At 36.0% G+C, this 14506-nt stretch overlaps 1 protein-coding gene across 12 annotated transcripts in view; it reads left to right on the top strand.

The window, feature by feature from the left end:
- Window positions 1-14506, top strand: part of ATXN2 (ataxin 2) — a 137492-nt gene that overhangs the window by 105103 nt on the left and 17883 nt on the right. For 9 of the 12 annotated variants that reach the window (XM_068563246.1, XM_068563239.1, XM_068563237.1 and 6 more), the window contains 3 exons: window positions 9360-9544; window positions 9873-10005; window positions 13628-13681. In XM_068563246.1, coding sequence (XP_068419347.1) covers window positions 9360-9544; window positions 9873-10005; window positions 13628-13681 — 372 coding nt within the window. The remainder of the gene's footprint in view (window positions 1-9359; window positions 9545-9872; window positions 10006-13627; window positions 13682-14506) is intronic. The other 3 variants (XM_068563241.1, XM_068563240.1, XM_068563244.1) reach the window with 1 other exon arrangement.

The raw sequence follows: 14506 nt of genomic DNA, 5'->3' as shown, positions 1-14506 counted from the left end.
TTATATGTTTTCCTGGATATGACTTGATAGTATTTTATTAAAGAGGTTTTTGTCTGTGTTCATGGTGGATGTTGGTCTGTAGTTTGCTTTGCTTTGTAATGTCTTTGTAGGATCTTGATACCAAGTTAATGCTGGCCATCTCATCTAATTTACCAGATTTAATGGCATAAAGTTGTTCATAATATTCCTTTATCTTTTTAATGTCTTTAGGATCTGTAGTGATGCTCTGTCTTTCACTTCTGGTATTGATAATTTATGTCTTTTCCCCCTTTTTTATTGATCAGTCTTGTTAGAGACTTATTGACCTTTTCAAAGGCCAGCTTCTATTGGCTTGGCCAAAAAAGTTCCTTCAGTTTTTAAGTAAAAATAAGACACAGGGAATTCCCTGGTGGCCCAGTGGTTGAGAATCTGCCTGTGCAGGGGACAGGGGTTAGATCCCTGGTCCAGGAAGATCCCACATACTGTGGAGCAACTAGGCCCATGCGCCACAACTACTGAGCCAGCACTCTAGAGCCCGTGCTCCGCAACAAGAGAAGCCACCACAATGAGAAGCCCACGCACCACAACAAAGAGCAGCCCCCGCTCACTGCAACTAGAGAAAGCCAGCACGCAGCAACTAGGACCCAACACAGCCAAAAATAAATAAAATAAAATAAATAAATTTATTTATTTTAAAAAAAGACACATTTTTCATTTTCACCAAGAACTTTATTTGAACAACATATTCACCATTTTGTTCCACTGCCTTCTGCCATTTTTCAGGCAACTTCATAATTCCAACTTCCCAAAACTTTTTGCCTTTTTGAGCAAAGAACTGTACCAGGTGCCTTTTACAGTCTTTGAGGGAATTGAAATTTTTTTCCATTAAGAGAACTTTGTAAAGACCGAAATAAATGGAAGTCCAAAGGTGCAGTGTCTGATGAATACAACAGATAAATCAGAACTTCCCAGCCAAGCTGAAACAATTTTTGCCTGGTCATCAAAGAAACATGTGGTCTTGCGTTATCCAGATGGAAGATTACGCTTTTTCTGTTGACTAATTCCAGATGCTTTTTGTCGAGTGCTGCTTTCAGTTGGTCTAATTGAGAGTAGTACTTGTTGGAATTAATCGTTTAGTTTTCCAGAAGGAGCTCATAACAGAGGACTCCCTTCCAATCCCACCCTTTATACAACATCACCTTCTTTGGATGAAGACTGGCCTTTGGTGTAGTTGGTGGCGGTTCATTTTGTTTGCCCGACGATCTCTTCCATTCCACATTATTGTACAGTATCTACTCTTCATTGCCCATCACAATTTGTTTTAAAAGCAGAACGTTTTCATTACGTTCAAGTAGAGAATCGCATGTGGAAATACAGTCAAGGAGGTTTTTTTCGCCTAACCTATATGAAACCCAAGCATTAAAGCGATTCACATAACCAAGCTGGTGCAAATGATTTTCATCACTTGATTTGGACATTTTGAGTGTATCGGCTCTCTCCCACATGGTAGGATGTTGATTGTTCTCAATTAATGTCTCGATTTGATCGCTATCAACCTCAACTGATCTACCCGACCGTGGAGCATCATCCAGCGAGAAATCTCCAGCACAAAACTTCGCAAATCACTTTTGACACGTTCAATCAGTCATAGCACCTCCTCCGTACACTACACAAATCTTTTTTTGCATTTCAGTTGCGTTTTTACCTTTCTTGAAGTAATAAAGCATAGTATGCTGAAAATGTTGCTTTTTTTCTTCCATCTTCAATATTAAAATGACTACACAAAAATTCACCAGTTTTGATAAGTTGTTTTAAAAATGCATGCTGATGTGACAGCTGCCACAATACAATCTAACAAAATTGTTTCGAGTGAAGTTATAGGCAGCTAAGTGCTACTAGAGCCATTGTACAGAACAAAACCAAAGAAACTTTTTGGCCAACCCAATACTTTCATTGATTTTTCTCTTTATCATTTCCTTTCTTTGTTTTCTTTGGATTTAATTTTCTGTTCCTTTTCTAGTTTCTTAAGGCAGTTGCTTAGATCATTGATTTTAAAACTTTCTTTATTAGAATAGAAGCATTTAAAGCTGTACATTTCTAATCATTGCTTTAGCTGCATCGCTAAAACTTGATGTGTTTTAGTTTCACATTTCATTCAAAATATTCTCTGTCTTATGATTTCTTCTTTGACCAATGGGTTATTTAATAGTGTTTTGTTTTGTTTTGATTTTTAACATCTTTATTGGAGTATAATTGCTTTACATTGTTCTGTTAGTTGCTGCTGTATAACAAAGTGAATCAGCTATATGTATACATATATCCCCATATCCCCTCCCTCTTGCGTCTCCCTCCCACCCTCCCTATCCCACCCTTCTAGGTGGTCACAAAGCACTGAGCTGATCTCCCTGTGCTATGCGGCTGCTTTCCACTAGCTATCTATTTTACATTTGGTAGTGTATATACTTCAGTGCCACTCTCTCACTTCATCCCAGCTTACCCTTCCCCCTCCCCATGTCCTTAAGTCCACTCTCTACGTTTGTGTCTTTATTACTGTCCTGCCCTTAGTTTCATCAGAACCTTTTTTTTTTGTTCGATTCCATATATATGTGTTAGCATATGGTATTTGTTTTTCTCTTTCTGACTTACTTCACTCTGTATGACAGACTCTAGGTCCATCCACCTCACTACAGATAACTCAGTTTCATTTCTTTTTATGGCTGAGTAATATTACATTGTATACATGTGCCACATCTTTATCCATTCATCTCTTGATGGACACTTAGGTTGCTTCCACGTCCTGGCTATTGTAAATAGTGCTGCAGTGAACATTGTGGTACATGACTCTTTTTGAATTATGGTTTTCTCAGGGTATATGCCCAGTGGTGGGATTGCTGGGTCACATGGTAGTTCTATTTTTAGTTTTTTAAGGAACCTCCATACTGTTCTCCATAGTGGCTGTATCAATTTACATTCCCATCAACAGTGCAAGAGGGTTCCCTTTTCTCCACACCCTCTCCAGCTTTTATTGTTTGTAGATTTTTTGATGATGGCCATTCTGACTGGTGTGATGGCCATTCTGACTGGTGATACCTCATTGTAGTTTTGATTTGCATTTCTCTAATGATTAGTGATGTTGAGCATCCTTTCACATGTTTGTTGGAAATCTGTGTATCTTCTTTGGAGAAATGTCTTCTTCCCATGTTTGGATTGGGTTGTTTGTCTTTTTGATAGTGAGCTGCATGAGCTGTTTGTATATTTTGGAGATTAATCCTTTGTCAGTTGCTTCTTTTGCAAATATTTTCTCCCATTCTGAGGGTTGTCTTTTCGTCTTGTTTATGGTTTCCTTTGCTGTGCAAAAGCTTTGAAGTTTCATTATGTCCCATTTGGTTTTTTTTTGTTTTTATTTCCATTTCTCTAGGAGGTGGGTCAAAAAGGATCTTGCTATGATTTATGTCATAGAGTGTTCTGCCTATATTTTCCTCTAAGAGTTTTATAATGTCTGGCCTTACATTTAGGTCTTTAATCCAGTTTGAGTTTATTTTTGTGTATGGTGTTAGGGAGTGTTCTAATTTCATTCTTTTACATGTAGCTGTCCAGTTTTCCCAGCACCACTTATTGAAGAGGCTGTCTTTTCTCCATTGTATATTCTTGCCTCCTTTATCAAAGATAAGGTGACCATATGTGCATGGGTTTATCTCTGGGCTTTCTATCCTGTTCCATTGGTCTATATTTCTGTTTTTGTGCCAGTACCATATTGTCTTGATTACTGTACCTTTGTAGTATAGTCTGAAGTCAGGGAGTCTGATTCCACCAGCTCCGTTTTTTTCCCTCAAGACTGCTTTGGCTATTTGGGATCTTTTGTGTCTCCATATAAATTTTAAGATTTTTTGTTCTAGTTCTAAAAAAAATGCCACTGGTAATTTGATAGGGATTGCATTGAATTTGTAGATTGCTTTGGGTAGTATTGTCATTTTCACAATATTGATTCTTCCAATCCAAGAACATGGTATATCTCTCCATCTGTCTGTGTCATCTTTGATTTCTTTCATCAGTGTCTTATAGTTTTCTGAGTACAGGTCTTTTGTCTCCTTAGGACTGTTTATTCCTAGGTATTTTATTCTTTTTGTTGCAATGCTAAATGGAATTGTTTCCTTAATTTCTCGTTCAGATTTTTTGTCATTAGTGTATAGGAATGCAAGAGATTTCTGTGCATTAATTTTGTATCCTGCTACTTTACCAGATTCATTGATTAGCTCTGGTAGTTTTCTGGTAGCATCTTTAGGATTCTCTATGTATAGTATCATGTCATCTGCAAACAGTGACAGTTTTATTTCTCCTTTTCTGGTTTGGATTCTTTTTATTTCTTTTTCTTCTCTGATTGCTGTGGCTAAAACTTCCAAAACTATGTTTGAGTAACAGTGGCAACCTTGTCTTGTTCCTGATCTTACTGGAAATGGTTTCAGTTTTTCACCATTGAGAACGATGTTGGCTGTGGGTTTGTCATATATGGCCTTTATTATGTTGTGGTAGTAGTGTGTGTTTAATTTCCAAATATTTGAGTATTTCCGTTTTTTATTTTTCATTCCATTATGATCAGAGAACAGACTGATATGAAATGCCATTTTCATCATATATTAAGTGTCCATGTGTAGTTAAATCTATATCTGGATTTTCTCTTCCATTCTGTTAAACTATCTATCTGTTAAGACTACTTTCCCATCCATCCACTCACAGCATTGATTTTTTTCCCCCCTCAGGTTTTCTTGACTTTTTTCTTTCTTGTTTATTTTTCCATATGAACTTGATATTCAGGTTGACTACTAAAAAAAAATCAGTTGGCTTTTAAGAATGTTTTTATTCCTGAAAATTTCAAACATATACAAATAAGCAGTTAGACTAGTACAGTAGTGTAAAAGTACTCATCGGTCAGCTTTAATAGTTAGAAACTCATGGCCAGGACTTCCCTGGTGGCGCAGTGGTTAAGAATCCGCCTGCCAATGCAGGGGACACGGGTTCGAGCCCTGGTCCGGGAAGATCCCACATGCCGCGGAGCAACTAAGCCTGTGCGCCACAACTACTGAGCCTGCGCTCTAGAGCCCACGAGCCACAGCTACTGAGCCTGTGTGCTGCAACTACTGAAGCCCCTGAGCCTAGAGCCCGTGCTCCGCAACAAGAGAAGCCACCGCAGTGAGAAGCCTGCCCACCGCAATGAAGAGTAGCCCCCCCTTGCTGCAACCAGAGAAAGCCCGCGCGCAGCAACGAAGACCCAATGCAGCCAAAAAGAAAATAAATAAATAAATTTATTAAAAAAAAAAGAAAGAAAGAAACTCATGGCCAATTTTGTTTCATCTACAGGACCTCTCTCCTCTCAGATTGTTTTGAAGCATATCCCGGATACACCATTTTATTTGTAAATACTTTATTTTAAAATTCTTAAAGATAAGGGGTCTTATAAAAACAAACATAAAACATTACAATACCGTTATCACACCAAAAAGACTTAACAGTAATTCCCTTATATTCTCAAATTTCTGTGGCTATTTTTTAAAAATGTATTTTTTTACAGTTAATTTGTTCCAGTTAGGGTCCGAATGAGATTTACAAATTGCATTTGTTTATCATGTTTAAGTCATTTTTTAAAAATTGTTTTATGTTGTGGTAAATTTTTATTACGGCAGTTTTAAAGACATGTTTTGTTCATTCATACCCTCACAGAGTTGTGGACTCTTTCTTTTTTTAAACCATAGTTAAGATACCATTTTTCACACCTAAAAAAATTAGCAGTTATTTCTTCCTATCAAATGTGTAGAGCACAAGTTTTTCTTACTGTCTTATGAATTTTTCTTAATAGTTGGCTTGTTGAGCCACAATCCAGAATCCTCACTTTTCATTTGATTGGTTTCTCTCAATGTTAACTCTCTCTTATAGGTTTCTCCTTAGTTTTTTCCCTTTCTATCTTACTTAAATCTAATTTGTTTTGTCCTATATTCTTTCCCACCATCTGAATTTAATGGATTGTGTCCCTGTGATATTGTTTAAAGTGTTCCTCTGTCCCCTGTAATCCTTGTGAACTGATTGTAGATAAGAAAGATTAGTTTGTATTTTTTAAAACTTAACCTGGATTGTTTCATAGATGATGTGTGTACTTTTATTAGGAGTCAGTGTCTTACCTCTGTCTTTTTTTTTTTTTTTTTTTTTTTTGGATAGTAGGAGTAACTTGGCTGCCTTATCTATCCAGGATAACTTTTCATACCAGCTCTTCTCTGTTTTAGCAGCACTGACAATCACTGTCTAGCGCTAGATTCATTATTTCATTAAGGATTGCAAAATGGCATTCTCATTCTGTCATCTCTTTTTCAATTATTAGCTGGACTATTTCTATAAAGAAAAACTTTACCTTGTCGAACTATTTGGTTACCGTGAGGTACAGTTTGTGAAAGAAAGGCAGCTAAACTGCCCATCATTTCAAGGCAGTTCTCAAAATAATGAGTTGGTTTCCTGTTGTCCCTAAAGGTTGACCAGTGAGGGTTTGTTGTTGTTGTTGTTGTTGTTCTATTAGTATGAACTCCTGGGTTTTAATATTCAGTTTGCCAATTGGCATTTTCATTAGAACCACATTAAATTTATAAATATATAATTTAGAAATTAACTTAGAGGAGAATTGCTATCTTTATATTGTCTTCCTATCCACGAACAAATGATGCCTTTCTGCTTGTTTAAATCTGCTTCTCTACCTTCAGTAGTTGTTTTTTTTGTTTGTTTCTTTTTTTTATTTATTTGTTTTTATTTTTGGCTGTGTTGGGTCTTCATTGCCGTGCACAGGCTTCTCATTGTCGTGGCTTCTCTTGCTGTGGAGCACAGACTCTAGGCACATGGGCTTCAGTAGTTGTGGCACATGGGCTCAGTAGTTGTGGCACACGGGCTTAGTTGCTCCGCGGCATGTGGGATCTTCCCGGACCAGGGCTTGAACCCGTGTTCCCTGCATTGGCAAGTGGATTCTTAACCACTGCGCCACCAAGGAAGCCCCTTCAGTGGTATTTTTAAGTTTCTCTTAAAGGTTTTATGTGTTTCTTCAGTTTTTGCCTTAGGTATTTTCTTTTTTTATTGTTAATGTAAAGTGGGTTCATCTTTTCCATTGCATCTTCTATGTATATGAAGGCTATTTGCCATCTTTATGTTAATCTTATATCCTGCTGCTTTACTCTTCAAATAACAGGGAAAATTAAGGACTTGCTTCTGAAATGCAGCCATAGATCATATAAGGCATATCTTTCCTTCATGATAGTAGTGCCTTTTTGCACAAAACCACCTCTTTGTCTTCTTGGTGCGTAATGCAGTGTTACCATTTTTGCGTCCAATTTTTTTGAGAAAAATTGAGTTGTATTTGAAGATATGCTGAAGTCAGGAACATTTTGGGACAGATATTCTTTGTGTGTGGGGTTAGACTGGGGTGGGGTCTATGCATTATAGGATGTTTATTAGCATCCCTGGCCTCTACCCATTAGATGCTAGTAGTATCCTCCCCTTCTCTAATTGTGACAACCAAAAATGTCTCCAGATGTTGCCAAATGACCCTTGAAAGGCAAAATTGCTCCCAGTTGAAAACCATTGACATAATGAAATGGCTGAAGTATGGCCAGTCTAAACTGTGGTTTAAGATTAAGGTAGATTCAGTTTGGGTGGGTGAGGGGTAATACAACCATAAAACCAGGTATATCTCTGTATACTTTATCTTTTAAGATTTTGTTCAAGCATTGTTTTTTTTGTTTTGTTTTTTGTTTTCTTTTTTAATTTTTAGTTTTTGGCTGTGTTGTGTCTTCGTTGCTGCGCGCAGGCTTCTCATTGTGGTGGCTTCTCTTGTTGTGGAGCATGGGCTCTAGGTGTGCAGGCTTCAGTAGCTGCAGTAGTTGCGGCTCGTGGGCCCTAGAGCACGGGCTCAGTAGTTGTGGCACACAGGCTTAGTTGCTCCGCGGCATGTGGGAATCTTCCTGGACCAGGGCTCGAACCTGTGTCCCCTGCATTGGCAGGCGGATTCTTAACTACTGAGCCCCCAGGGAAGTCCCAAGCATTGTTTTTATAACTAGAATTTTTTATTTTTAAAAATCAGTAAACTTGAATGGCTTTTTGAAAAAAAATTTTAATATGTGAGGGTTGTAACGTATGAAAAGAAATAGTGATAGTGAGTAAGTTAAGCTTATTTAGCTTAATTAGACAAACTTTCATGTGATAAAAATGATATTTGAGTTTGGGGTGGCTTTTCTTTACTAGAAGGGTGTGCTTTTTCAGTATGTGGGAATCTCAAGATTAAATTCAGAACAATATTACCTAATTGGTTTTCTCTGTTTTCAAGTTTGCTTTTCTGACTAGACAGCACAGTGTATAACTAGCTCTCCTAAGTATCAGCAACAGTCATTAAAGTTTTAGCAAAAAATTTCAAATATTTTTAAAAAAAGACAAATTCTGTCTCTACATTAGCAGTTACCTGTGTAGTCAGTTTTGATGATTTTGTGAACATATGAAGTTACACATTCTTTGTGTCTTGCTGTAAGCAGTGGTTCACAGCTTCTTTCCTCAAGTGGCTTGGTTAACATAGCACCATAAACCCATCACAGACAAGAGTCAGTGCTGTAATAAACATGTGAGGAAAAGGTACACAGAGCATGCAGCTAGCTCTTTTGTGGGGGACTGGGAAAGATGATACAGAGGAGATGACAGTTGAGCTAAATTGTTAACTAGAGCTTTAATGGAGCGGATTATAGGCAGAAATTTGTGTGGAATAATAAAAGACAAAAAGTAATGTTTTAAAAGAGCTATTACAATTTTTTAAAAGCGCTACATGGTAGTGTGTGATGCTATGTTTGAGAAGGCAAGAGTTCAGTGGTAGGAAATTTAGAAAGATGGAGTTAAGATAAGCGTTGGTTCTGTTTTGGCTTTTTTGTTGTACTTTTGTTTTTCTTTGAATAAAATCCAGTGCCCTTCTCTAGCAATGGCATAATTCAGTGTCTCAAACAGGGATTATATGAGAAGTATGAGGGAAATGTTGTTTCGTAGTGCTGTAAGAGTCTTGTAATTACAGGGAGTTGATGAAGTCTGGGGGTCATCACAGAGTATCTCTCTGAGAATGTTGCTTTCAAGCTGACACTTGATGGACAAGTAAAAATTTTCCAACCTGGCAGTAGGGGATTGGGGTTTGAGTCTGAGGAATAGCATATATGATAGGAAAACAGCCCATAGTGGCTGAAGGGGGATGGGTGTGGTAAAACATGGCATCGGAGAGGTAGGCTTTGACCCAATCATGCAGAGCCTTATGGACCATGTTCGTGTATTTTATGCTAATAAGGAGCTGCTGTGTTCTAATATTACGTCGTTTTTTCCTGCAGTACCAAATATGCCCCAACAACGGCAAGACCAACATCATCAGAGTACCATGATGCACCCAGCCTCAGCAGCAGGCCCACCAATTGTGGCCACCCCACCAGCTTATTCCACACAATATGTTGCCTATAGTCCTCAGCAGTTTCCAAATCAGCCTCTTGTTCAGCATGTGCCACATTATCAGTCTCAGGTAAGTCTGATATGACCTAATAACTCTTAATTGTTGTTCCATTGAAGTAACTTTTAGTATGGTAAAGGGGTTTTTCCTTTATATTTTGTGCTATGCGTTAACAGTGGGGTAGGCAGCTAAGGATTTGGGGGTAGTTTTTAACCTAATAGAAAGTTGCTGATCAATTTAAGTGTTTCAAAGGCTAAATCCTTTCTAGCCAAGAAAGGATTTAGAATTTTAGGAGTTGTTTCTGGAAACCTGGAAACCATGGAGTTAAGACATAACTAAAATCTACTTGACTATATCTGGTACTTTAATGTTTTTCTCTTTATTTTTTGTTTGAACACAGCATCCTCATGTCTATAGTCCTGTAATACAGGGTAATGCTAGAATGATGGCACCACCAACACATGCCCAGCCTGGTTTAGTATCTTCTTCAGCAACTCAGTACGGGGCTCATGAGCAGACGCATGCGATGTATGGTAGGAAGCACTTTGTTTGTCTTTTTCAATGTGTGTGACTATTCTTACTGTGTTTTTAAGCTCTGAAAAGATGCTCTGTTTAAGAATAACTCTGCCTTTTATGACATTGAGGGTCAAGAATCTAAAGAAAAGATGAATCCATTTCTCTCTCCGACCTGCTCGATAAGTCTTGGCAAATCATTTCTACTTGGAAATTTCTCTCTGTTCCATTGTCTCTCTTTTTAACTAAAATGTAATAATGTGTGTAAAAGCATCTTTTGTGGAGAAAGGTATCTTTCTCCTCTTCCTCATCAGTAACATCATTTGGTATACCCTTCCTAAGGCATGCAAGAAAGTTTTACCGTAATGAAAGCAAGAAAACATTCTGCTTCACTCCTTACCCCTGGGGGTCACTGACATTGCATATTTTATTGCTATTTGTTACAATGCTACTACGTTTCTGCATCATGCTTTATTTCAAGTGGTCGGAATTGTGTAATATTAGATCTGCTTTTGACAGATTCATACTTTAAATGAGTATACAGTGATAAAATGAAAATGAAAAGTATTCTATATAAAATTAAACGATATATATGAGTAATAAGCTAAAATTACCATCTTAGTTTTGTGGCCGGAGAACTTTGTGCAAGTCAACTTTGCAACTGTCTAAAGTAATAAAATAATATTGTTTTCAGTGTTAGAATTTAAAATAAGATTTCCGCTTATATTTTGTAATGTAGAATTAATGGGTCGTCCCATATTATATATTTCAAAATGCACCTTTAATTAGTACCAGTTTTATTAAGATCTAAATTTTGTTTTGAACTTTTCTGAGGACTCCTGTACTGTCATTTAGGTTTTCCCATTGGCATTTCAGTTTTTTGGAGAGGGAGAGAAATTTAAGTTTATTCATACAATTGAAAAGTGAACCACTTTGAAAATGAAATTAATATTACATGTAACTACATGGACATTTCATTTTTTAAACCTCTTTAAACTTTTTGAGTGACTAATAAGAATATAAAGGCTTTCATTTTTTTTTAACTTTAGATAACAGTTTATAACATTTTGTAGGTTTATAGGAATAGGACTCAGGCAGCAACAATCATTCTTGTCACCTGGAACCCACTGCTAATGTTTTCTTTCTGGAGGCATGCTCCTTTACCACTGGTTCACAAATGATAGGAATTTTACATGATTAAAGGCTTATTTTTTTTAATAAAATACTTGTCAGATCTTAATTTTCCACACTTAAAATTTTCTCTTGTTGATTATGCTCTTTAAATTAAAATGATGTGATTGCTCCACTTTGAAAAACATTTCTTTCAAGAAGCCCATCTATAATTTAATTGAAAGATTGACATACTGATTTGGCTTATGATTTTGGTTGTGATCTCCTATCATTGGCTTGTCTTTAGTTGTCTTAACCAGGACTAAGTATGTGTGAAAAGGCACCACTGATTTATCACACTAACTTTTATGCAATTTGTATACATTTCAATAATTTTCCAGTTTGCTAAAGTCTTAGGTGACACAGTTTATTAAGATTGTTTATTATACATATTATACATTTCTGAATACATCTTGACATAACAAGTGGAAAAAACATTTCTTTCTTCCCATTTTCTGGGATACTCCCCTTGGAATAAGATCTGAAACTTGAGTTAAAATTTCCATTGCTTTTAGAGAATAGCTATTTGTGTGCCCACACCTTTGAGACATTATAGTAATACTGTGATGTCAAGCAGAATCTTTCTCCTCAATGTATATTCACTCACTACCAACATCTGACTTTGTCTTTTGATTGGATGTTCATTGGTTTGAAACAGCCAGTACAGTAAATACTGTATTTGAGGCACTAATGGTTTTTATAACTACCTTCCCAGAATATTTCCATTTGAAAAGCAGTTGGTCTTGGACCCTGAAGTCCATTCAAGTGTGGGTAAATAGTAAATATTGCAAAGAAACAAAATACTAGACCTAATGTCCAGTGAAATCTGGAATGAATTAGTCATCAAAGCTAGTCCTTTGATACCAGGAGAAAGTTGCTTAACCAAATCTGAATTACTCTCCTGAGTTTACACAGATTGTATTATATTTCATTGATGGGTGTTGATGAGGGCAGCTAGGGGCAAAGCTGTAGATTTGCTATGATTGTTGCTGGTTCTGTTTTGGATACTTCACACCCTAAAGAGAACACTGGGAAATGAATTAGTTTGTTCCTTACCACAATAAGCCATAATTTAATCTGCTGTAGCAAGTTCATTAATTCTTCAATAATTTATTTCAGTTATTTTAGATCTTCCAAATCCAATTATGCCAAATATAGACAAATTTTAAATACGTTATTTTAAACTATAAGACAAAACTTGCATAGAAATGCTAATTTTATATTCATTTCCCTTGAACAGTTTATATTTTATATTCCGAAAGGAACCAAATATTTTGAGTATGAATTATATTTATTCTTAAGCTACATCCTATCTAGGTTTTTTTAAACTTGTAATGCAAACAAAAGAATATGCACCCAGATGTTAATGACAATTGTATGTCACCTTTTTGTCATTCATTAATTGTTATGGTCATAGCAAAAGCCTTTGCGAATAGAAATGACTACAAAATGAAAGCCTGGTTATTGTTTTTAATTTTTTTGGTGTATTTAATATAAATATGCTAACAGATCACTGAACATTTAAATTATTAGGAGATACATTCTAAGAATTGTTGACCTTGTACTCTTTCTAGATATCTTAGGAAGGACTTTGATCACAAACTTCATCTCTTTGACCTTAACTTTAACTTCACTTTCATCATTGCCTCTGCCCTCTTCCTCCTAATAAGTTACTCTTTGTTTCCTTAACATCTAGTCTTATAATTCATCTCATTTTGTTTCATTCATCTAACTTTGTTTTCCCTTTTAGAAACAGTGATAATGAAATTTTCTCTACTCAGGAAGAGTTCAATCCAGAATCCTTTTTTTGGTTTATTTTTGGTAGTTTAATGCGGATAAATTCAAAAATACGGTAGGCAAAAAGATTTAAAATGCACCTATTAATCTTCTCCCTTACAATCACCGGTTAACATTTTGGTGCATATCCTTCCAAGTGTACTTAGACACACACACGCACACACCTTTATGTAGACAGTTTAATAAGAAATGATATCGTACCCTTGTTTAATATTACTATGTTTCTGAATTTTTGGATCCATTACCAGATGCCTAGTAAACACCTTACAGAATAAGGTGTAAGGTGACATTTCTATTAATGATTTGCAAAATTGGATTAGTCTTTTAAATTAAACTTGGTAAATATTATTTTGTTTTGGTACATTATTTATATCAAGGTTGTTCAGTGGAATGCAATGTTAGTCTTTTTATTAGATAATAACTTTATTCCTTTCATTTAAGTAAGTGAGCATGTGGTACTTGACAACCCAATAAAGAAGAAAAGTGTCTTTTGCTTCAGCCCTATTTTATTTAATTTTGTAGTGATGTTTAAAGTGCTTGTCATCTCTTGTAAAATAAGAAAAATGAGTTATGCATGAATACAAAAAGAAATTACTAAATATGTCAACCTTTCCAGAAAATTAGGAAAATGCACACCTTAAAAGGCTAATTAACCTTTCTATTTCCCAAATTCAGCATGTCCCAAATTACCATACAACAAGGAGACAAGCCCTTCTTTCTACTTTGCCAGTGAGTTGGGTTTTTTATACTAATTTTAATTGAACAGTAAAACACTTTTTAAAGAATACATGTTAAGGGAGTAGACTTGTTGAGCAATCTTTTCCTTGTGCCAGACAAAATCATTAAAAATATACATATATGAAAATAATCCAGAGTTTTTAAAAAGGAAATATAACCCAGCTTAAGAAAGCTGGAGTTAATTTAAAAATTGAGTTGTTTCAGAAATTAATTTTTGCATACCAAGCAAACATGTGACTGTTTTGGAAATGCCTAATACTCCTTGTTCGGAGAAACTTTTCCTGAACAGCCGTTTTTAAAACAAAGCAAAGCAAGCCACCACAAGCTTAAAACATTAGGGTTTTTTTTAGTATCCTGGTAAGAAAAAATTTATCCTTACAAGGATTTTTAATTGAATAGGGTTGAAATACTAGGGGGGGAACGTTTCTGTATTTTCAGTCTTTGCATGACTGCAGGTTTATGATATTCAGGTAGCAGACACCTCATGGATGTCTTGAGTTTAAGCAGGAAAGCATGACCTAGCAACTACCAGAGATTATCTTTGGCAACACCAGCCCCCTCTCACCACCAGTGGAAAGGTGAATGATTGCTCCTAAATGGAGAAAGTCTGAGCAGGGATTGCTTTTGGAAATGAACTCGTAAGGTTTGTTTTCTCTATTTGTAGGGAAATTTTTAAATAAGGCTTATTCATGCATGGGCTTTTGGTATTTGGATGGGAAAGTCACTAACTTGCAGGAATCCTTTAGAAATGTATGACAGTATAATATATGTCACTTTATGTGAAATACTATATTCTAGGGGATATTAAGGATTAAA

The sequence above is a fragment of the Eschrichtius robustus genome, chromosome 14, assembly GCF_028021215.1.
Source record: "Eschrichtius robustus isolate mEscRob2 chromosome 14, mEscRob2.pri, whole genome shotgun sequence".
Lineage (NCBI taxonomy): Eukaryota > Metazoa > Chordata > Mammalia > Artiodactyla > Eschrichtiidae > Eschrichtius > Eschrichtius robustus.
The sequence above is the reverse complement of the archived record's forward strand: the minus strand, read 5'-3'. Positions and strand labels throughout refer to the sequence as shown.